At 53.2% G+C, this 24,305-nt stretch overlaps 1 protein-coding gene across 1 annotated transcript; it reads right to left on the minus strand.

Moving 5' to 3' along the window:
* Positions 1 to 479: 479 nt before the first annotated feature.
* Positions 480 to 23,533, minus strand: LAPTM5 (lysosomal protein transmembrane 5). Its single transcript, XM_037500137.2, has 8 exons — positions 23,406 to 23,533; positions 9,860 to 9,953; positions 9,102 to 9,178; positions 7,367 to 7,498; positions 6,641 to 6,763; positions 4,917 to 5,012; positions 2,827 to 2,919; positions 480 to 1,794 (listed from the first exon to the last, which is right to left on the minus strand). The coding sequence occupies exons 1-8, from the start codon at positions 23,490 to 23,492 to the stop codon at positions 1,705 to 1,707; spliced, it is 792 nt and encodes a 263-aa protein (XP_037356034.1). The 5' UTR covers positions 23,493 to 23,533; the 3' UTR covers positions 480 to 1,704.
* Between the last annotated feature and the right edge of the window lie 772 nt (positions 23,534 to 24,305).

Consider the following 24,305-nt stretch of genomic DNA (forward strand, 5'->3'; position numbering starts at 1 on the left):
GACACCCACAGCTGGATGTGGCTCCTTGAGTTCCTGGACTCAACATATGGTGCATATGTGTGTGATGTATGTGTGTGATGTATGTGTGTGATGTAGGGGGGGATATATTCTTGGGGTGTATGTGGTGCAAGGTATGTGGTGTGTGTGGTGTGTATGTGTAGTGTGTGGTGTGTGTATATGGGGTACATGTGGTATGTGAATGTGAAGTGGGGGTGTATGTGGTATAATTGGGTTGTAGAGGGGGAGGACAGTGTGTGTGTGATATATGATGTGTGTGTGTGGTTTGTGTGTGGTGTGTGGTATGTGTGTATATGGTGTGTGTGTGTGGTATGTGTGCGGGGGGGTATGTGTATGTGGGGTGGGGGTGTATGTGTTGTGGGGGGGCAATGTGTGTGTGTGTGCAGCCCTGCGAGGTGGTGGAGATAGGATGGTGCTCAGCACTACCTACACCGTATTTTAAGAACCACACCAGCTGGAGAGAAGCGTGTTGCTGCTTTATTAAAATGTCTTTCCCATCACGCACAAAGCAAGTACAGAAGGGGGTGTTGGCAGGGACCCTCTAGTCCAGCCCTCTCCCCCATCTCCCTTCACAGACCCTGAAGAACCTGCCCCCCCACGTCGGCCCTGTCTCTGCCACTGGGTCAGTTCCCTCGGGAGCCCAGCCGCAGGGAAGTGCATAAAAGAGGAGGTGACGGAGCCTTCCCTTCTCCACCTCCAACCCGAGCCCAGACGCAGGGTCTGCACCCATTAGAGGCTGGCCTGTCGTGGCTGAGCTAAGCTGTGGATTAGCCCAATGAAGGGATCTGTCTGATCTCAGGGCTGAACTTCTCCTTGAACATAAGCCTCGGGCAGACAGAGTTGCCTAAGAACAAATTGGAGATGGACTCAGAGACCCTGCTTCCAGGCCCCCCGCTGAATGACTGCAGGGCCCACGGGAGTCGATGGCGGCAGCGCTTCAGCAGCACAGTGCATGTTGGAAGGGACTATTGGATCATGGAAGCCCCCGATGGGAACCAGCCAGTGAGGGGTGGCTTGGCAACTGTCTGACATTTTCTTTTAAATTAACAATTATTCAGCCTCTCAGAAGGACCGAGCTGATCAGAGGAGCAGTCGGTTATTGGATTAGATTGAATTGGAGGGTTTGGAAGCTGATTTGATTTTTTCTATGATTGAATTTTATCACTATCTAAATTGACCTCGGGTTGGCCATCTTGGTCGTTGTTGGAGCAAGCTCTGCGAGGAAATCAGACGGATGGGCCGCCGGGGCGGAGCCATGGCAATCGCTGGCCAAATGGTTGTGTTAAATGACTATTTGCAAACCAGTGTGAGGGGCTGCTCTTCGTTGGCCAAATTGAACTGGCAAGTTCGTTTTTGATTTGTCTGTCACTTGGTTAAACTGGTCAACTAGACTCATCAAATTTAGAAGGACCGATTGTCTCAACAAATGTTAGAGCTTATCAAAACAAGATAAGTGTTTTTGATAAATTTAGGGGAGACCCAAGGAGTCATTCAGCCTACAGGGTTGACCCAGTTATGAGCATCTCCCAGGCCCCGCAGGAGAAGCAGGCCAGCGAGGGGCACAGCAGATTGTCCTGAAGTCAGCTGGGTGGTCCATCCAGGCCAGAGGGGCCCCCAAAGCAAAGAAGCGGACTGGGAGGTGCCTCCACCCCTCCCCTCCCAGCACCAGAGCTGGTGCCTGGAGCGTCACACTTCTGAGTATGGGGGCGGTGCCAGGCCCCCCTCTGGAGTCTTGTATGGCAGAGACAGGGCTTCCTCATAGGATGGCAGGAGCACCTGGGAGGGATAGAGAAAGGAGGGCTGAGGATTGCCAAAAAAGATGATCCCAACCTAGGGTCAAGGGGCTCCGACCCTCACCTCTGGCAGAAAGATGTCGTGAGGCTAACACACTGGGTACCTGCTCTGTGCTACCTCAGACAGCTGTGGTTTCTGTCCCCGCAGTGGGCAGGCTGGCCTCTGCCGGTTCAGTGTCAACCCTGTTTTGATAACTGTGATGACTGTGCAGGGCAATTTCCCCTGGGAGAACATTCTCAGTCCTCACTTTTGGAAGAATTAGTTCTGTCCCTCAGATCCAGGAAGTGGACCTGTGACTTGGGTGTGGCCATTCCAAGCAGAATTCCACCACCTGGCCAAGGCCACTGGCTTCAGAATAGACTTAAGATGCAAGCTGGTCCAATCAGATATGTTCCTGGGACTTTGTTTTGCTGGGATTGCTGAACGGGTGGGATGTCGATTAGGGATTTTGGCAGCTGTTTTGCTGACAATGAAGGAAGAGCTGCCTGGAAACGGTGCCAACACTGAGGGAGGATGCAGAGGATGAGACTGGGTCCTGATGTCAGGACTCCGCCAGGCCTGAGCCAGACCTACCCTGGGCTTTGAGTTATGTGAGCTGATAAATTCCCTTTTCACTTATCAGATCGAGATGGGTTCTGCCATGTGCAACCCAAAAAATCTTGACTCATTTGACAGATGAGGTAAATGATTTAAACCAGCTACATTTCTCCCATCACTTCTCCAATCAGCTGCTTTTAAGAGCACCTCATCCCTCAACATAGAAGGCCCCTTGCCTTTTTCCCAGTTAACTTGTACCAATTGACAGTCTAAGGCTTGGTCAAGTGTCACCTCCTCCAGGAAGCCTTCCTTGAAAGCATGAATGAATAAATGAACGCATGAACAGAATCCTAAAGTAGCTGAAACAAATCTTCACGTTTCTTTTGGTCCAACCCTCATCTTACAAGTGGAGAAACTGAGGGCCAGCAAGAGAGAGAGACTTGCTCAAACAACACTGTGAGTGTCAGCCAAGCTCACCTTCTGGAGCATCTTGGGGGTGCCCCTCTCCTCAGCTGCGTTCATGAACTTGATGAGTCTGTAGCATCTCCACACACACTTGAACATGTAGACCTGGAAAAAAGACCCAGGTCAGCTGCATTGCCTGTTCCCAATGCCCCTGAGGCTTGGGACTGATGCCAGGTACTTCCTGGGTCACCCCAGTTCATGCAGAAGACACCATTTAAGTGCTACTGTTCAGATCCTTATTCTAATTAGGGGTGCCTCACCTGCCAGGCCCAGGTATTCCATGCACTGCCCTTTTCAGTACCAAAAGACTCAGGGGCTTTCCAGGGTTCCTGGCCACTCCCCTGTGCTCCCTGCCAATAGGCCTGTGGATCCTGCCCTCAAGAACTGGGACCTTCCTGAGATGACCCCTCCCATCTTCAAACAGAGCTGACAGTGGGAAAGATCTCTTTCAAAATTGCCTGTGACAGGTTGTTTTTAAAAGCAGATTACAAAACAGTGTGCTTGGTATTACCCCATGTTTATAAACATGGAAAAATTACATATACAGATATATGTTGATGTAGCAGTTGCTTTGTCTTAATAGTTGACGTAAGAATTGGGGAGATTCCCAGAGCAGGCAGTGCAGTCCCCAGGGCACGTTCAAGGGATGTTAGCCAGAGGTTCTCTCTCTGGCCCCAAATGGCCTCCTAAGGAAGGAGAGCAGTACCTCTCATTGGAAGAGCTCTTGCTTTATGGAATCCCAGGATGGAACTCAGTTGGGGCAGAAATAATGAATAATAAAAGTGTGAAGTATAAAGTAAAAGAGTGAAGGCCCACGGAAATCAAATAGGTGGAGAGTGTCCAGGGAAGCAGTGAAGGGTAGAGAGCGATACCCCCAACCCAAGGAAGATAGGAAATAGGAAGAGGCCTAGGGAGGCAGAGTTGTGTGTTGGGGTTCAGGAAGTTGTTCTCTAGAAGAGTATGTGATGGAAAACCCCTCATTGGCTTCCCCCAAGGCTTCAAGAATGTTCTTTTTGCACATCACAAATGCACTGACACTAGGTCAGTTTCTTGTGGGAGATTCAAAGGAGTGAAGCTGTTCCCAGGTTGGCATTAGGTGAGAGCAGGGACTCCTCAGGGCCTCTGACAGAAAGAGGTCTGGTCCCACCCACCAGCATAAAAAGACTAAAGGGTAAAACACCCGACATCACAGGGCAGGTCTCTGAGTGGTAGTGGCTGGTGGGCTGGTTGACTTCTTTCTGCTCATCTGTAGTTTCTAAACATCGACAATGATGAGACCTTACTTCCACAATCAGAAAAGAATGCTTTTCAAGAGGCTTTGCTGCTGTTGAGTCAACATCAGCCTCCTATGGTTGTAGGTCACAAGCCACAGTATGGCCTCTAAAATCTCACAAAATTTCCTGTGAAAGTCCTTTGGCTACTAGGAGACAGTGACTGTATTCCCTTGAATCATCTCTTTTCTAAGCTGAATACCCTTAGTTGCCTTGACTCCCTCAGACAGCAAAGTTTTCTTGCCTCATCACCCTCCTTGTTGTGCTATTATCAGCACACTCCAGCCTGTTACCGTCTGTCTAAGAATTGGGACCTAAAATCAGACTCTATCCTCTGGATCAGAGAAGAATAAAACCATTCCCCTCCCTCCTTCCTAACACCAAACCTCTGGTAATATGACCTTAGGCCCCATCAACATTTTGGTGCCTAAATCACATGAACCTGTGACATGGGCAAAGTGGGATTTATCATATCCCTTTCACAAAAGAGTCCCACGATCCAGAGAGAAATGACTTGAAGACCAGTCACACAGTCAATGAAAGAAAGCTGGGGTTCAAGCCCAGATCCTTCTGGATCTACTTCCACCCAGAGTGGCCCCTGCCCCTGGATTTCTGGGTTATATAGTAAGTCCCAGACACCTGAATACAGGTGGTCTTTGCAGATCCATTCCCTCTAAATGGGGTGTCCCCAAGGATACCAAGTGTAGTCAGAGAAGCCAGTGTGGTTGGACAATGAGCTAAAAGGAGACACACTGACCTGACTGTCTGGCCTGGGTGGGCCTGGGGTAGCACACTTCCCATATCCCAGAGCCACGGGATGGGGCTTCTTACCTTCAGGATGAGGACCATGAAGAAGGCGATGGAGAAGATGATCATCATCTTAATGAACTGGCTATGACTCAAGCCCTCCTGGCTAGGGAAGTAATTCTGCAACAGATTTGGGGCTCACATCAGTGCTCTAGCATAAAGAACTCTAACAGCACCCACACATTGACAAGCCAGCTCTCCACACCAGGCAGGAGCACCACGCGGCCATCCTCACACCGAGTGGCCTGGTCGCTCTTGACTGATGGCTGTAAGAGCCATAACAGGCAAGGGCTGCCATCAGCCATGAAACGGGAGCAAACCCAGGGAGGCCGATGTGGTATAGGTCACACTTACCTGGACATCACCCAACCCCCAGCTGATGGTGGACACTATCTGCACCTGTCTCCGGAATACGGTGTGAGCTGATAGGAACCACCTAACCCTGAAATACCTGGGAGGAGGTATAACCCCTCCCCTACACGCCACTCACAAGCAGCAGCTGACTGATGGGAGGTTGCTGCTCCAGTGGGACAATTCTGTGCTACTTGCAAATACGTGCACTCATTCTTTGACAGCCCTCCCTTCAAAATGTGGTGCCCATGCCTCCCCCCTCAAATGTGGGCAGACAGGGATTCAGTTCTCACAAACAATAGAATATGGCAGAGACAAGTTTTAAAAGACATGGTAGCTGCTCTCTCTCTCTCTCTCTCTCTCTCTCTCTCTCTCTCTCTCTTTCTCTATCTCTCTGGGTTCCTCACTGGAGGAATCCATCAGCCATGACAGGAGAAAGCTCAAGCAGCCTTATTGACCCACACAGGAGGAATTAAAGCAAAGCGCTGGCAACCATGCGAGAGGGCGCCTTAGAAGTGGATCTCCAGACCCACGAAGCCCTCCAAGCTGGCAGCCCCAACCCCAACCTTAAAGGAGACCCAGCTGGGTTCCTGATTATAGGGTAAGGTAAAAAGTATCAGGCTTTTCTGCCCTCCCGCCATCAGGATAGATGACGGAACCCTGTGGTCCCGAATGCATGCCTGATGGGGGGCACCTGGGGTAGGGTGTGGGCATAGGTAGATGAGATTCACCTGAGCTGAGACTGGGCTTTTAGGGGCAGCATCGCGGGGATGCCAGCAGAAGCTGAGAAAGAAGCAGAGGAGCAGAAAAGCCAAGAGAGAAGCAGAGCCATGAGAAGAGCAGAGAGAACGTGAGAGAAGGCCGGAGAGCCCAGAGTGAAGACTTGCTGGGGGCTGGGAGCCCTGCCAGCCACCCAGCGCCCCCCACCCCTACCTGCCATGTACCCGGTAAATCCCAATAAAAGCCTGCAAAGCCACCAAGGGCTCCAGGACTCTCCTCTACTCCTTTACCCCGGTCTGCTGCATTAGAAATCCTGCACTGTGGCCATTCCTGCCACTACACTGATCTTCAGAAGCTGTGCAAGATAACAAATGCTATTGTTTTAAGTCACTGTGTTTGGGGATAATTGGTTAAATAGCAATAAAACCCTAGTAGTATTTCTGCAGTGCTATTCACACGCCAGGCTCCCGCTGGGATCAGGCAACTCAGCTCCTGGAGTCTGACTTCCTCCTTCGTCTAACCTGCTTCCCTCACTCCTTCCAAACTTCCAACCTGGGAGCTCTCTTATCATTTGCACACTTCTAGGGAACCCAGCCTAAAGCACTGAGGCACAGCGAGCGGAACCTGCTCAAGGCTACACAGCCAGGGGCAGGGGCAGACCCTTGGCCCAGACTCACCATGTGGTTCATAGACTTGAAGCTGAGATAGGTGGGCACTTCCATGTAGGAGCTGCAGAGGGTCAAGATGCTCAGGCAGAAGTCCAACAACTGCAGGGTCATCAGTGGGACCTTGGAGGGGCCCTTAGGACCAGGAAGACAGACAGAAATTAAGGCCCAACGGAGAAGCCCCATTACAGTGAGGCACACAGTGGGTCCTCAGTTTAAGAGACCGTCTCAGTCACAGATGCCAGCAGCTCCCTAGTCCACTGTGCCCAGGGAGAAGCAGTCACCCTATGTTCGCACTAAGGGGAGGTGGCAGGCCGGGGACCAGAGCCAGGTCTGCTGACTCCCAGCCCGGAGCCCTTCTGCAATTTATCTCCTCCATCTTTCTAGGGCAGAGGTCAGAGAAGCAACGTCTGGGGAAGCACGCTCGGTTTGCACAGCCGCACGGCCTTCCCACAGGGGGTGCTCCCCTCCACCTCTCTCTCAGGGGCAGGGACTGAAACTGGGCCTGTGCCCTCCCCGAGCTGCTGTTTACCAGGCCCCTGCTGAGACCCTACGTGTGTTCTCGCAAGACAGTGAGACGTGGCCACAGACATAGAAGGAAGAATCTCGGCATGATTTGAAGGCAATGGAATTTGAAGGGACTTTCTTAAACCCACCCAGCTAAGAAGAGGCTTTGGGGGCTCCCACTCTTCCCAGGCTGGGCCCTGCCCACCCCCCAGGCTGGGCTGGCAGACTCACAGGTCGGCTGCTCTGGGAGGCGAACTTGAAGTAGGCAGGCAGCTCGATGTAGGCGCCCAGCAGGGTGAGCAGGCACAGGAGGTAGTCCATGATTTGCAGGGACAGGAAGGGCAGCAGGTACTTCTCCTTGTTCTGAAAGGCAGGCCCATCACTCTCAGGGGTCCCTTGCACGCATCTGAAGTTCCCCCATGCCATCTGGTGTCTCCAGGCACCCCCTCACCAGCCCCCCTCTTCCCTTCCAAATCCTCTCTGCCTGGCTGGGCTGAGGTCACCCATGTGGATCCACATGCCTTCCTCGAAGGCTGCTCTGGGGGCGGAAGAAAGTAAGACCCAGGCTCTGGGAGCCAGGAGTCTTGGTGCCGAGGAGACACAGGCAAGAGAGCTAGGTGGAGAAAAGTGCTCCAGGGGCTCCAGGAGCAGGACCTGAAAGCTTTGTATCCATTGTACAGAGAAAAGGAAATCGGGGGGACTTCCTGGAGGGGGGGAGCACCAGGGTAGATCTGCAAAGAAGCAGGAGGGAAAGGGAGAGGGTACTGGAGGTAGAAGGGCTGGCACCATCAAAGGCCCAGGGTGAGGAAAACCCTGCTCTACTGAGATTCCTCCATGTGGGCACCTCGGGGTGTTCAGTCTTGGTCAGAGGCCCTGGGACACTAGGGCTGAAGTCTCCCTCTTTCAATGAGAGCAAGTGACCACTAGGACCAGTATCAACGTATGAGCCCCCCGGTGGGGACAAAATTACAGAAAGGGTAGTTTCGTGGTTTCTCATGTGGTTGTCTAAAATCACTCAGGAGGTCATGGGAACCACCCAAACTGACTCAGAGCCCTCGGGGATGACCCAGCCAGACTACCAGCTGGGCCGCTTTTGTCTCTGTACAAGCACAGGGCACAGCGGCACAAGAGGAAATCACTCCCGGCTTGAGGGAGGGTGGTGTCTCCGGCACTGCAGACACACCAAGCCAGCACCCACCGTGGTCCTACTCTGCTAGCCCTGTGAGTGCCAGGCCCCATCTGCCCAGAGGACCAAATTTCTGGGTCCTGCTCCTGTGGTGGTGTGGTGAGGCCCTGACTACCTGCCCCCCAGGGGGGCCAAGGCAGTTTCTTCTTTGCAAGAAGCTGAGCTGCTCCCTGTCTCCTCTCTCATCTGCTCACTGGAGGGAGGTGAGCTGGCATTGTCTGCGCTCACCCCCTATTTGGGCACCTCTTGCCCATCACAAACCTGCTGCTTTCTCCTCTCCCCATGCCTCAAAACTACTCTTCCTCTTCTCTCTGTTAAAATTCCTGCTTTCTCTTGCAGGTCACCAGCTCATCTCAGCGGTGACCAGCAGACATCTGGCTGTGCTTGCCCTGGCAGGGTGTAGTGTATAAAGGAACAAAGATGCCAGCCCGAGAAGGTGGGTGCAGTATCTACCTCTAAATCACATGCACTGTTGTAAACTAATGTTAAAAAATATAAAAATATATATAGAATAAAACAATATAATAAAATATATAATATATACAAAATAAATATACACAATAAATATACACAATAAATATATATACAAAAAATATATTCAATAAAAAAATATATAGAAGTTGGGTACAGAAACAAGCCTTCCAAAGAACACATGTAAAGATCTCTACAGATCCCCCAAAATACCTCCCTAGTGAGGAGGTATTTTGGACAGGCTGGCAGCTGGGGCTCCTGCCCACTCCCAGGTCCAGGCTCTCCATCCCACACCCAGCAGGCCCTTACCTTGACCACCCCAACCAGCAGGCTCAAGCTGATGACAAAGAGCATGGTGATGAGCAGGAAGCTGGAGAGCAGGTCAGCTGAAATGTCAAAGGAGAGAGAGGGTGAAGACCCCAGGGCTATTCCTGGAGACCCCCACTTGGGCTCTGAGGACCACACTTTGGGAGCCACCAGTGCGGGGGTAATGATGGTGAACAAAATACCCAGCCCCTGCCCTCCTGCTGTTCTCAGTCTTGAAGGGCTACAAAGACAACAAACAGGACGTTTCAGGTAACAGAGGAAGGTATATTGGGGGCATGGGGGCAGGGCACTTTGGCCAGGGTGAGGTACAGGAAGGCCTCTGAGGGGTGGCTAGGATGAGTGACCAGAAGTCCTGGCAGGGCCCCTGAGATAGGCTAAGCTTAGTGTGGGCAGAGCCACTGGGGCAGCCAGGGGAAGCAGGGATGTGGCCGGAGAGGTCAGCAGGGGCAGTGTCCATGGTGAGGAGTGTGATTTAACCCAGTGTGGTGGGCATCCATGATGGTGTGAGCTGGGGAGTCCAGCCGTCACCCATCTACGCTGGTTGGGTCGACAAAGCACCATCCCTCTGCTCCCAGCACCTCAGTGGGAGCCTCAGGTGAAGACAGGTGGAATCTCCTCATGCATGGATGAAAGATCTGAGGCTCAAAGAGGGAACTTAATGAAGACTCAAAACCCAACTGTCTCCCCCCCTGGCCAGCGCCCTCTCCTCCCCAGCCCACTCTGGTGTCCCCTGGACCTACCAATCCTGAGGTAGCCCGTCTTGGAGAACCTGCAGGAAGTCTTGCCGTGGGCCACCTCCACTGAGTGCTCGATGAGCAGCAGCACACTCATGATCTGGGGCAGAGCAGAGGGTCAGTCAGCGGGGCTGCGCCATCCACCACCGGCCCCTCCCTGCCGCCATCGGGCCCCGGATGTAAGTTGGCCCACACAGACGGACAGCCCAAGCTCATCGTCCTCCTTCCTCTGCCCAGCTGCATGAACTTGAGCAAGCTCCTGACCTCTCTGTGCCTCCGTTTCTCTGCCTGTACATGAGGATAGTACTGACCATTACCTTAGGGGGCCATGGTGAGGAGGAGCTCTGGGAACCACACCAAGGTCTTGCTAAAGCCTAACGTTAAAGGTCAGGCTTGAGGAGGAGGGAGGAAGTCCTCAGCGCTCTCACTGGTGACTGGGCCCCTCCCCTGCACCACCTTTTATAACACAGGCTCTGGGCAATTATGTCACCACTGCTAAGTGTCCTGGGGCTTGGAGTTCAACACAGGCCCAGAGATACCTGACCAATGACTCCTCAGGGTGACCTGTCCACCCTGTTCCCCACAGACCCTCCATTTGTCCATCAGCAAAATGGAGATAATAATAATATTGGACTCATAGGGTTGTTCACTTAAAGAATGATTCACTTAAAGTACCTGACGGACAGTCAGTGCTCAAGCTCTGCTCACTGTCACTGCTACTATCATCTCCACTGGACTGGAAGTTCCAGGCTCGGAAGGTTTATCTCTCTCTCAGTCCCTGTGCTAGTGCTGTACATGATGGATGGATGGATGGATGGATGGATGGATGGATGGATGGATGGATGGATGGATGGATGGACGGGTGGGTGGATGGGTGGGTGGATGGATGAATGGATGGATGGATGGATGGATGGATGGACGGATGGGTGGGTGGATGGATGGGTGGACGGATGGGCGGATGGATGACGAATGAATGAACCCCATCTCCTAGAGGAACACTTACTAAGAATGATAGAAAAGGGGTAAATCTGATGGGCCTGAATGTCAGGGTGGTGCTAAAAACAGCTGCAATACAACCATAAAACTGCGCTTTGAAAGGACCGTAGTGGTCACCTTGCCCGAGCCCTCTACCATCCAACATACCATCCAACATTCCACAGCAGCCTCTGTGGAATGCTTTCAGCCACAGGGATTCAGTCTTCTGTGTGTCCATATCCTTGCAGCAGGACTTATACCCTTTCCCCAATCATACACACACACTGTCTCCAGGTACCATCTGCTCACACTGAGAACAAGACAACAACCTTCTCCCTTGTAGTAGATGCCCTACTTCTATTAATATGATCTAAGTTTACATTGGTTCTCTAGGTGGTCCTGCACTGGTAACTCATGCTCAGCTGACAGCAAGCAGACATCTACCATCTGTTTCCCCCTTGCTGACTGTGTGGGTCTCAATCTGTCTTCCTGCCATTTTACATCCTGTTCAAAGTAGAGGAAATGGGTAGCACATACAACTGGAGAAGAGCTGGGCTCCAGAATCAGACAGAGATGGACTTTAATCCAGGTCAATGTGTGACCTTGGACCAATTATTTCAACTCTCTGAGTTTTCTCATCTGAAAAATGGCAGTAACTGGACTTAGTAAGGAATAGATTGCAGTGTATTTGCAAAAACTTGGGGTCTGGCAGCAGGCCAGCAAACATAATTTGCTTTGGTCTAGAGTGAGCTTACATCGGGTATTTGAGCTGTACCAAGAAAAGGGTTCCAGAGAGCTGACAGTGAGCTTGCTTGAGCTATCTCCCAGGTGCAGCGTGAAACAACAAAGTTTTTGTCTCAGCAGGGTGGTTGAGAACAGCCCAGAACAGAAGACAGATGCTGTGGGGCTGTGGCTGACACCCACAGGAAACAGCCCTGCAAAGAGAAGCTGCTTCCTTGGCCCCTAAAGTCTAGACCCTCAGCCCCTCCCTCTCAGCTCCACCTTTAATGAGAGAAAGAGAAAGGGAGGCAGATGACAGTTCAGTCTGGGATGGAACAGGGCACCCTGTAAGGAAGTGAGAGCCCCTATCCTGGGGGTGTGCAAACAGCCCAGATGAGTATCTACCAGGTGTGCCACAGGAAGACTTTCGAAGCCCAAGAATCCAAGATTGTCTGAGACCCCAACTTGCAATTACTGGGGAAAACCTCTGTGCACATATTATATAAACTCCCTCTGCTTGTTTTATAAACTCAGAGAAGCTAAGCAACTTACCCAGTGATACACAGCAAGTTCGGGACAGAGTGGAGACACCCTCCAAAACACCCCAGGGCCCCTGCTAGCCTTGGCCTAGAAAGCTCAGATGTTCTAATCTCACACCTATGTCAGCAAAAACCTTTTGAACACACTGCTCTGTATTTCTTTATTGCTGAGTGTTCTGCATCTGCTACTGTCCTGGTTTGACATGAACACCGTAACACACACATCCAAGTCCAGAGATTAATAAAGAATATGGTTGAATATTTTAGAAATTCTAATACTGTCATCCTGTGGCGCCAGTAGCCACCTTGGACACCACCCCACTTTGAAGATCACACCCCCAACTTCTCTCAGGGCCCACCACCACACCCCAATCCCACCATTAGTGTTCCAATCACCACTTCCCAACTGCCCCTCCAGAATGGCTGGTGGCCCGGGCAGAGGAGGGACACCTGGACACCCTAGGGCATCGCCCACACCTCTCGATGGCTGGGATTTGAGTCCTGCTGCCCTTGTGTCCAGGGCACAGGCCTCCACTCAAGGAGGATGTTCTGGGGCCCAGCCCTTGTTCTCCCCAACCCTCTAGCCCCCACTCACCAGCCCTGATCACTCAGAGTTCAAGAGCCAACAGCTGGGGCATGGGGAGCCTCCCCCACCTCCTCACTTCTGTGTGACCCTGGCCAGGTTGCGGCTCCTCCCTGGCCTGTTTCCCCGCTCCAGTCAGTGAAAAAAGTCACACCCATTTGCACCCAGAGCCATTGCAATGATTGACCTCTTACAAACGGTGGCATGTCACACCCAGGATGCCTGGATCTCCCACCTTACTTCAGTGCCCTGCTTATCAGAGACCCTTCTGCTCCCCCCAAGTCCCCAGCCAAGAGCTGCTTGCAGCTCCTGGAAAGTACTCAGATCACCTCCAGCATATTCCAGGAGAGCCCAGAATTCTAGGCCTCCTGACCCTCGCCTTGCCTTCCTGGCCCCTGGTTTCCACCTGGACAAAGCCCCATTCCCTCCCTGAGCTCTGAGGCCCTGACTGCACTGGGACAGGAGCAAGACTTCCCTCCTCCCCTAGAGTCCAGGCAGCCAGCTCCCAACAGCACTGCATCTTCTCCTTCACTCTCTCTAATTCCACGCTGCTGAGATCCTGCAGGTAAGAGTTGGGGTGCTGGAGTCAGATACCCTGGGCCCAACCGAAGCCTGTGCTCTGGAGCCAGCCACTACCCTCTCTGGGCCTCAGTCTCCTCCTCTGGAAATGGGTGACAACCGGAGCTACCTTGCAAGGTTGCTGTGAATCAGGTGGCGTGCGGGCACAGAGCCGGGCACACGCCATATGCTACACAGATGAGCAGTGCCCCATCATCCATGCAACTTCCATTGGCTCCCTTGCTTTATCCAGAATGCTCTCCGAGCACCTAGCACCTCCAGACCCTGTGGGTAAGCCACGATCACCACTGTTTGGAAGACTCAGAGAGGGTTTCACCATTAGGGAAAATTTGAGCCTACCTTTGAAGGATAAGCAGGAGTTGTTCAATCCACAAGAGAGAAAAGTATTCCAGGAAGAGGAATATTCTTCCTGTCATGTGTGAAGGCACAGAGGCTGGCTGCACAGATCCAGGGAAACTCAGGGGACAAGAATGCCAAGTTGGGCCTCCCCAGTGGCGCAGTGGTTGAGCGCTGGGCTGCGAAGCTGCCCTCAGCCTCTGCAGCGCCGGTTCGATCCCCGGCCACCAGCGAGGGTCCCACATGGCGCGCAGACCTCTCCTGCCGCCCGCTGCTCCCCTCAGCAGTGTACTTCATCGCTCTGCCTGTTCTGCTCTGTTCTGCTGTTCTGAATTCTCTCACCCTCCAGCACTTCTGACTGTATCCAGTGCTTGTATAAATAAATAAATAAATAAATCTTCTTAAAAAAAAATCTCCCAAAGGGCACCTACATGCCTATGTTTATAGCAGCACTATTTACAATAGCTAAGCTATGGAAACAACCCCAATGCCCAAAAATAGATGACTGGATCAAGAAGATGTGGTACATAGACACCATGGAATATTACTCAGCAATCAAAAAGATAAACACATGCAATTTGCAGCAACATGGATGGCGCTGGAAGGGATCATGCTCAGCGAAATAAGCCAGAAAGAAAAAGAAAAATACCGGATATGGTCTCACTCATAGCAGGAATTTGGAAAACCTAAATAAGGGACCAGGAAAAAGACTAATCAATACAAAGTAATAATCAAAATCAACAAGAAACTATAAACCAGAGACACACTACGGGGGGGGGGGGGATTAGCAAGGGGTGGGGAGAGGAAGAACTAGAGTCAAAATAAGGGGGGGTGTAAATGTATGGGGAATATAGCCAAAATGAAAATGCATACATTGTACAAAGATGAAAAATGATGTAAGAATTATATAAAATAAAATATTTTTTTAAAATCTTTTAAAAAAATAATAAAAATTAAAAAAAAAAATTTTAGAAAAGAATGCCAAGCCCCAGAGAGAGGTGATGTTACCAGCAGGAAATGAGGCCCAGAGAGAGGAGGTGACTAGCCCAAGGTCACACAGCAAGCCGGTTGCGGAGCCACAGCTAACCTCCGTTCTCCTGATGCCAAGTCAGAGCTGGGGGGCTGGGTAGCAAGGGCAGCCCATCCCCCCACCACCACCGCTCTCCTTACCCACTTAGCACCTGTTCCCGCTGCTTCTCCCTGGTTTCTGTTCCCTTTCCCATGCTCCCCCTTCTTTCTCAACATAAAGCACAACTTCCCTCGGCTGAGCAGTGGGGGAGGGTAGCCAGGAGGCCAGGAAAATATCTCTTTGTTTTACTGGTGGCTCTCAGGAGCCCCCTACAACTTGAGCCAAAAAGAAGGGGCCAGCAGACAAGGGAGAAGAGGAAAAATCAGGGAGGTTGGAGGGAGCTTTTGATCCCCTCCGGCCATGGCAGTGATGGCGGTGCTGCCAGGGCTGAAGGTCCTGGAGGAAGCGCTATTCAGGTGGGGGTGACAGTGGTGGCCGTGCTGGGGGGTGGGCACTGATAACAGAGCTCACAGGTGACACCAGTGGGCATGCTGGCAAGTGATAATTAACTGCGATGACTGTGTAACGAAAGGACAGTGTAACATCACAACATGATGGTGGTGATGAAGATGGCGACAACACTGGATCCCCCGATTCTGGGGTTCAAACACCAGTTCCCTGTCCAGGAAGATGGGCCCACTCTCAGCCTTCCTCGAAGCCCTGACCACCCTGTTGAAGCAAGCGGAGACGTCCCTCGGAGACCACAAGGAGAAAGGACCCAGCCCCCAGGGAGCACCTCGGGGCGTGGTGCTTTCATTTACAACCCCCAGCAAGTCTGCCAGGCCCAGCGTGTTCCCCTTTCCATGTGAGAGTGGGGCCTTGTGTGTGGCTTGGCGGAGGCTACGCAGGAAGACAGGCCCGGGCTTGTCCTCAGCTCTTCCCCAACAGACATGCCATTTGCAAACTGGGTCCCGAGGACACAGCCCTTCCTGCCCCCTCCCCCTTCAGGGTTGACCCACTCCACCCTGTCCTCCTACTCCTCTGAGGCCTAGGACACAAGGGCCCCTGCAGGCTTTGTGCTTCGGCCATTATTGTGATCATGATGATCACCCTCGGCCGCCCCCCTGTTTCATGGCTCCTTCCCCCACTGGGGTTTTTGGATAGGAGGATGGGAGAAGAGAAGCAGATGCATCAGAGACAAGAGGAAGCTCCCCTCCCTCACCCCTGCCCCACGCTTCCTGTCTCTGCTTATCAGGGGGTGGCTGGGTGGGAACCATCCCCCCTACGCACAACACTATATCCCCAACCACCTCCCCAGCCAGCCCAGATACCGTCGAGGCGTCCACTCCCAGCACCACACCCAGCTCTGCCAGGCTGGTCCCTATCCCTTCCAGGAGCCCGCTTCTCCTGAGTCTGCTGCTCTGCGGTCCCTCTCCCCTGCCCCACCTTCTCCAGACCTTTCTCCTTCTCTGTGCCTCAGTTTCCTCATGTGTAGAAGAGAGAGATTTCACCCACTAGGAGAGCGACTGTGAGCAGGTGCAGTGCAAATGCTGCCAGCTAAGATGGTGACTCAGAAAGGCGGTCTATCCACAGAGGTGCCGGTGCGTGGACACCACACCACAGCACACCCCAGTGCCCCGCGGCCACGGCCGCTCTGTAACAGCCCCGACCCAGACACACCCCAGTGTCCTTCGAAGCAGAGCAGGCAAATAAGTTGTGATGTATTCAAACTAGGAAACACCGTACAACAAAAGAACAGTGAGCCAGCTCCATGCAGCAACACAGAAGGCCTTCACAAACAAAACATGGAGAAAAAGGAGCGCATGCTGGGTAGTCTCCTTTCTCTCTAGAACCTTCTAGAACTACCTACATTGGCTGGAGTGGGCAGGATGGGCCATACTGAGGAGGGGACACTAGGTCTGGGTCTGGTCCTGTCCTAGTCCTTGGTCTGGATGGAGATCCACGGCTATGTCCACTTTGTAAAAGTTGATTGAGATTGTGCATCAGTGAAAGGTTTACAGAGTAAAATGAAACATAGAGACTGGTTGGCACTTACTCTGTGGAGCCCTGAATGAGCCTCCAGGCCTCCAGGTCAGAGGATACCACTCACAAGGCCCCAGCAGTTGGGGCTGGGGAGTTACCCTGGGATGGGGCAGAGGCTGGGACCTCAATATCCAGGAATAGGGGTTTCTGAGAGGTGTATGTAGTTTCTAGAAGATTCTATGGAGACATGAGATTACACAGCATGGAAGAAATGGGAGAAACAGCTCATGCAAAGGCCAGGAGAGCACAGAGAACACAGTCTAGGTATCACCCTTCACCTTAGCACCCTACAGCACAGGAAGTACAGGAGGGCACGGTGCCAGAGCAGCTGGCCCAGGTGTGCCCCTCAGAGCCCCTCCCTGCCTGTGCTTTGCACGGAGCACCCAGCAGGCCCTCTGCCCTCAGCCCTTCCAAATATGCCCTGATGAAAGGAGACAGGATAGCAGCCCCCTCCCAAAAGAATAGCTCTAAGGGTGAATTTCCTGGCGTTGTGGGTCCTCTGCCATTCGTGGGGAGACAGCCATCAAATTCCCCTTTATGGGCAGTCATTTGGCAACTCAGACCCAGCCTCCAGGCTTGGCATAAGCCCTCATGTTCCTCCCCTTCCCACGTAACTGGGAAAGCACCGTGAACCCCTCAAACTATCCCCGGAAACCATCATTCCCTATTTACCTCCCGGGCAGAGGCCCCTGCGTGAGCACAAGTATCGCTATTACTACTGAGCTTTCGCGAGCGGCCAGGTTCTCCTCTGAACACCGACACACACTCATTTCACCCTGCCTCAGCCTCGTGAGGCAGCATCTGCTCTCGTTCCCATCTTTTCCCCCATTTTGCAGGTGAAATAAAGACAGCATCTTTACATACGGGCCCCATGTTTCTAAGAACAGGCTCCCAGATACTCTGGTTGACCCCCGCCTGTCACTGCCAAGAATACTCCCCTCCCGGACCCGCCCCGAGCCAAGGGGAACTGAGGAGACCTAGCAGCCAGAAGCACATCTGGCTATTGTTCTCTTTCTACCCCAGGCTGCAGAGTGACTTAGCCTCTCCCAGCCTCAGTTTCCTTTTCTGTCAGTTGGGAGCTCCAGTGGCACCTGCCATTTGTGGGGAGCTCGCTGGGTGCCAGGTATGTTTCGCACCTAGTTTCCATCAAGTCTCCAAATGATCCTTCAAGTTAGTGTCATGGACTTCCATTTGACCAAAGAGGAAACTGAGGCAGGTGGGATGCTGGTGGAGGTGCATTGGGCCAATAGTAGGGGAGGGAACCCACAACCTCACCCTGCACAGCTCCTTGCTCGATTTCATGCCTCATCAGAAGTCTGAGCCCCCCCGCTTCCCTCAGTGGAGTAGGGTCTCTTGGGAGACCAACACAGACCTCACACAGAACTCAGAGCAAAGTTCTGGTTCCACACCACTGCCCTGGGCTCAAAATAAAAGCCTCACTTCCTGAGGGACTCAGAGCCAAGGTGGTGACAAAGCAGCTTCGTCCAGAGACACTGCCCTCCATCCCCAGTCTGAGTGGAGCCCTAGCCTGTCCACCAGGGTGAACCCCAGCCCCAGGATGATGCCTATGGGCCCTCCAACCCACGTGGCCCTCCGTGACTGGAAACATCACCCACCTCCCATTCCCAGAAGCCCCTTCCCTTCCCTTGAGCCTAAGGACCAGAAAGTAGGGGACAGGCAAGGCCAGTCCTGTGTGACCTCACACAGCTAACTGACCACCGTCACTCAGGTCTGGTGGAGCAGGAAGAGCCCAGCCTTGCCCTCAGCGGCCCAGTGGGTCCAGCAGCCCCCTCTCAGGGCTGTGTAAGCCTCCAGAGTTTCATAAGCTAGAGGGTGGGGCACACAGCCCAGAAATGAGGAACTCCATTCATTTCCAGCTAGGGTCCTTTGGCTAAGGTGCTGATGCGGGGTCACCACTCCTACTCTACACCCTCGAGAAAGGGCCCAGAGTGGAAGTAGCATTGGGCATGAAGGTGAAGACTCTCACAGACTCATCAGGGACTTTCCCCACCTGGCAGTTGGGGCCTTTTTTAGGCCCCAAACTCATAAGTTTTCAAAAGGAAAATGATCTTTGTGATCCACCCACAGCCCACCCTGGGCACTCAACTGCCAGCCCCCCACTCCAATAGGGCCACATCAGTTCAATACCTTGAAACAGTCATCCTGGAGGCAGAAACCCCTGGCCCCAGTTAACAGATGAGGAAACAATGACCCAGACAGGAAAGGCACCTGCCTACTCAAGGTCACGCAGCGAGAAAGTGGTGGGGACAGTGGCCATCTTTCAAGCCCTCAGATCCCAATTGGAAGAGAGTGAGGAGCCCAGGGCATTCTGAGGAGGATGAATTAGGACGCTCTTCCTGGAGAAAGAAGTTTCCTATAAGCAACCTGGTCCACTCACCACCACTCCCTGATCCCTGCTGACCTCTCCGACACTGCACCACACCCCACAGTCATCCTGCCCTAAACCCCCTGATGAATTTCTGTGATTCTAAATAGTACATGGCCTGTCCCAACTCCAAGTCTTTGCTCACACTTCCTCCTCCACTTGGCAAACCCTTTCCCCCCCAATTCCTGCTCATGCTAGCACTCCAGCCTCCTCCTCAGCCACTCCTGAACCCCTCACCCAGAACCGGACTAAGGCCTCTTATCTATGCCCTCATCACGGCCTGCTCCATCAAAGCCATTTTCACAACTTATCCTTGGCCGACCAGCAGCCCTGGCAAGCAGAAGCCATGCAGGGGCCTGACCTGGCCTGGCCTGGGGCTGGGCACCTAAAATACAGACTGTTCCAGAACATATCTGGAGGTGTCTTTAAATAATAAAGGTCATTTTACTTTTTTTTTTTTTTTCCAATTTAAAAGTAGTGCTCTTGAGCCACCAAATAAATAAGGAAGCTTTGGATTGTGACCCAGACCATAAAGTAAATATCCGTGAGGCTCTGCTGATATAAATAAGTCGGTCATTTATGTAAACAAGAAACGAGACCCGACAACTCCCATGAGGAATCCCAAATACTATATTGACCTACACCCTCTATGAGGAGGGGGAGCAGAACCCCTCGCTGCCTGTGTATCCCTGTACACACCGACTTTCTTCCAGAGAGGACCGTGTGGGAGGCAGGGACCCCCGACACACCTCAGCCAGGTGCCGCAGGCTCACGTAGCCGTGAGGCAATGCCAAGAATCGTGCGTCACCTCTGACAACAACTCCCAAAAACCCACCCACGTCTAATGTGAAAACCATCCTGCAAGTCCCCCCAAGAAGTGGTCCACAGCAGCATGATCAGAATTCCCAAGAGTCAAGGTCATCAGAAGCAGAGGCCATCTGAGCATGTGTCCCCCAAGAGGAACCCAAGGGGGCTTGGCGACGAAGTGCCACGTAGGATCCTGCCCGGGGACCTGGAAGTGGGCAGGATGGCTGGGGAGAGCTGGGGAGAGCTGGGCCACATCAAGCCTTCGTGGGGCCATCCTGGCTCGAGTGGTGAGTGACGGGCCGAGCTAACGTCTGACATACAACAGTGAGGCTGGGCGGGGGTGGCAATTTTTCTGTAAATCCAAACTGTTTTAAAATTAAATTTGTTTTAAAAAGCAGTACCTGTGCACTGTACCAAATATGGAAACAAGAGAGAAATAGAACTAAAAAAATCAGAACTTTCACAGTCCTCCAGCCCAGACGCAGCCGCTGAGAACCAGCGCCATCCTCCTGGCCGTGGTATGGCATGTTCTGTTCCTAGAGTAGAAATCACAGTGGGGTAAACTATTTACCCACAGTTTATTTCTCAAGGAATTCAGGCACCGTGGGGAGGAGAGGTCGGGGAGCTATTTCTGGCCTTCTGTGGGGGCGGATCCCCCCACCTCCCCTGCCTCTGACTTAGGTTGTGCTTTGGGTTGACACACAAATGGGACCAAAGAGACCATCTTAAGGATGTTCCCTGCCTGCGTATGGCCAGGGAAATCCTGAGGAGGGTCCCCCAGCAGAAGCCCAGGCCCCGTTCCCAGGCTAGACAGGAGAGGTTCGTTCTGTTGTAACACCCCGATGACTCGATAAAGCGTGGCGCTGTCTCAGGATGCCAAGGACCCGATTTAACCCTCCCCAGAGAGGCCAAGTCCACAAATAACTCTCAATGTAAAGGGTGGCTGCCCATGACTGGCTCCAGATGATCAGTCTGCGCCATTGACACATCTGGATGGTGGCTTCTCTTTTTCCACCCAGATGTTCAAAGCCCTGACAGCACACCTGCCACCGACCGCTAGGCCACAGGAAAGCCCCCAAGCCCTCTCTTTCTGGGAAGAGGCTGGGGTCTCTCACAAAGGGCCAAGAGGACGATCACCCCCTGGAATCAAACATGGGACCCACGCAGAGACGACTGCCTGCGCCAGCCATCCAGCCTCCGGTCTCTCCTCTGTTCTCATGCCCCCTCCTGCCCTAGAACACCCCATGGCTCCCCGTGGCTTCCATTATAGGCAGTGGTTCTCGACTGGGAGTGAATTTTGTCCCCCAGGAGACATTAGGCAATGTCTAGAGATAGTTTTGTTGGACACAGCAGGGAGGTGCTACTGGCATCTTGGAGCATAAACAGGCATGCTGCCTGCATCTAAAGTCCCCAAAGGAAGAATGCTGCAGCCCAAGGTATCAGCGATGCACTACAGCAAGGTCCAGTCTCCAGCTTGCCGCTCTAAGCCCCACCCCCTGCTCCCCAACCTGAAGCCTCCAGACAGTGTCCCCAGCACAAGCCACATCCTGCAGCCTCCACACTTTGCACACATCCTCCCCATGACTAAACTCTATGCTTCTTTCAAGGGCACCACCTCCAAGAAGTCTTCCCTGATCATATGTCCAGGTGGATTGCAGTCCCGCAAGTGGGCACTGATGTCACTTCACCAACCTCAGACAGAAACCTCAACAGTCAAAAGGCTCAGGGTTTGCAGGGCAGCCTCTGGGCCCAGGCAGCTGTAAGTGAGCTCAGCTTAAGCTGCACGGGATTTCTTTTGTACCCTGGCCCAGTCACCATCATGGGAACATCAGATGTGACATAAAATCCCTCATTTTCCTTCTCTAAATCCTCATTTCCTTCTTCTCTAAATGGCAAAGGAGAAACCGCAATGCCCACATTCCGTCTTCCCAGAAGTCACGGGAACATCCCCAGCGTGGCTCTCTGGGGTGGGGGGGGGGCGCAGTACCGTGTCCCCCTCTTCTCACTCACATTCATGTCTGACCCTGGGGGCACTGGAATTTGAGACCTCCCACCCAGTCCATGCCCCCGACCCTTCAGTTTATAAAGGGGAAACTGAGGCCCAAGACACAAGATTATCCAAAGTCATATAGTCAGTGGCAGGACCAGGGTAAAGACCCAGGAGCATCCTAAGGATGACACTTTCCCCCTGAGAGTGCTGCACAATCTCAGAGTGGAAGAGGCCTGGAGGACCTGCGTGGGGGTCTCAGGGTCACCCCCTTGTTGACAGCAGCTGACAGGGCAATCTCTAAGCTCCTCCTGCAACCAGCCTTCTGGGGTCTGCAGCCTGACCACAGCACTGCAGGCTACGTGTCTACTAAAGCACCCAGCCCTGTCACTCACCCAGCCCTGTCACAAGCTTTGTACGCATCAGCACCCTTTGTCCTCACAACAACCTTAGCAGGAGGGATGATTATTCTCGTACCCATTTTTCAGTGAGGAAACAGAGGTTTTGAGAGGTTAAGGAAGCACCTAGGCGAAGTGGAGAGGCCAGGGTTTGCACACAGGTGTCTGCATCCAGAGGCGATGAGCTGACCACGGGGCCCTTCTGTCACCGGGCACTTGCCAGATCCTGCCTGCCCTGCCTGCACAGGAAGCAGAAGCAGCGGGACCAGCAGCCTCTGCAGCCCACCACAGCAGGCCGCATTTACGCTGATTTTGAGGAAGCCCTTCCAGGCTCATGAGAGAACTGTCAACCACAGGCTCTGAGTCACCCTAAGAGGAAGGAGCCTGGGTCTGGGGGAGCTGGGTGGTGGCTCTGAGCTATGGGATGAGGGGGATGGGCCTGGACAGAACCGAACAAAGACCCTGACCTTCAGCCACCGAGACAGAGGGTGAGCTGCAGGACTGGGGGTCAGGGATGGGCGGGGTGCAGAGGACCGTGACTCACTCCGAGTCACTCTGTGAGTAAACAGGAGGCAAAAGCTCAAAGCCCAGGCTGTGCACACCAGCCTCCACAGGAGAACCTCTGCTGGGCCCTGACCCCTGGGTTGCCCCACAAGAGCTGGGACCCCTTAAGTCCCCCTGGGCCTCCTGCTATGAGCACAAGGTCTGTTCTCTCTGAGGAGGAGAAGCCAGTGGCTTGCCAAGCCCTGAGCTAGGAGGACTCAGCCCCATCCTCTCCCCCTGGAAGCACAAATGGGAGAGCCCTTCTCATCCCCCACAGCCCAGGCCCCGGGGAAGAGACGAAGCTATACTGTGTCCCCACAAACTGGCAGCAGTCCCAGCCCTGTTCCTCCCAGGATTCCTGGCTTCCAAGCACTTTCACATCTGCTGCTCCCTTCGCTCCTGGTGACCTCGCCCTGCTACTTTGCCCCTTTAACAGAGACAGAAACAGCCACGGCGACTGTGCCTGGAAGGAAGACTCCGATTCTCACCACGGTTCGGCTCCCCATTTGACAGAGGGGGAAACTGAGACCCAGGGTAGGGAAGGGGTTCGTCTAGAGGGCAGTGAGCCTCGGTTCTCCCGCTGCAGGGGGTGCAGGAGAACAGAGCCCCACCACACCACACCCGTCTCCCTGGGCCTCCACACTCACCACATGGTACACAGCCAGGGCAATGGTGGCGATGCGGACATTGAAGCAGCAGCAGGTACTGCGGACAGCAGAGGCGCTGAGGGCCATGGTGTGGCTGCTGTCCCCTCCTCTAGGCACTGAGGGGGAAGGAGCCGGGGCCAGAAAAGGGGAAGCTGCTGGCTGCCCTTCTCACTTCCTTCCTGCCCTTCAGGCAGGCAGGGGCAAGAGCGTCACCACTGGGCGGGGCCGCTGGGAAGGGCTCAGGGGCCTCAGAGCTAACACCCCCCACACACCCACACGATCCTGGAGGGGTTTCCCTGGGGAGAGGCCCAGGGAACACCTATATCGGCAGGGCCAGGTTTGGGCAATTTCACACACCCTGTCTACAGGAGGCTCGCCACCCCCTGGGACGCAGGGACTGTTTCCAAACCCATTTCCAGATAAAGAAACAGAGGTCCAGAGAGGCCTTGGCACACACAGCAGTCAGTCGGGTGGCAGGATTCAAAGGCAGATGGAGCTATAGAGGGAACTATTGTCTAGTATTTCTTCCATGCTCTAAACATACTCCTGAATTAACCCTTGAATCTTCACCTCAACCCTCTGAGGGAGGTAGTAGTAGCAGTAGTAGTAGTAGTAGTAACATTTTATGAATGAAGAAACTGGTCCAAAGAGGGGGAAATCACTTGTCCAAGGTCACACAGCTAGTCCATGGAGGAACAGAGACTTGGACTGGGAATGAGTGGTTTTTGCTCTGTCCAGAGGCTGAGCTCACTCGAAACCTAAAACTTCCAGTGGAGAACACAGCTGGACCTGGAAGCTCATATTCTCTTCCCTCTAGAGAGAAGTGAGTTCTGCCTGAGCTCTGAAGAGATGCACAGGGTTCCAAAGAGAAGAATGACATTCTTCCAGAGAAGAATGACA

This window comes from Talpa occidentalis, unplaced genomic scaffold (assembly GCF_014898055.3).
Source record: "Talpa occidentalis isolate TD23 unplaced genomic scaffold, MPIMG_talOcc4v2.1 talOcc4.9, whole genome shotgun sequence".
Lineage (NCBI taxonomy): Eukaryota > Metazoa > Chordata > Mammalia > Eulipotyphla > Talpidae > Talpa > Talpa occidentalis.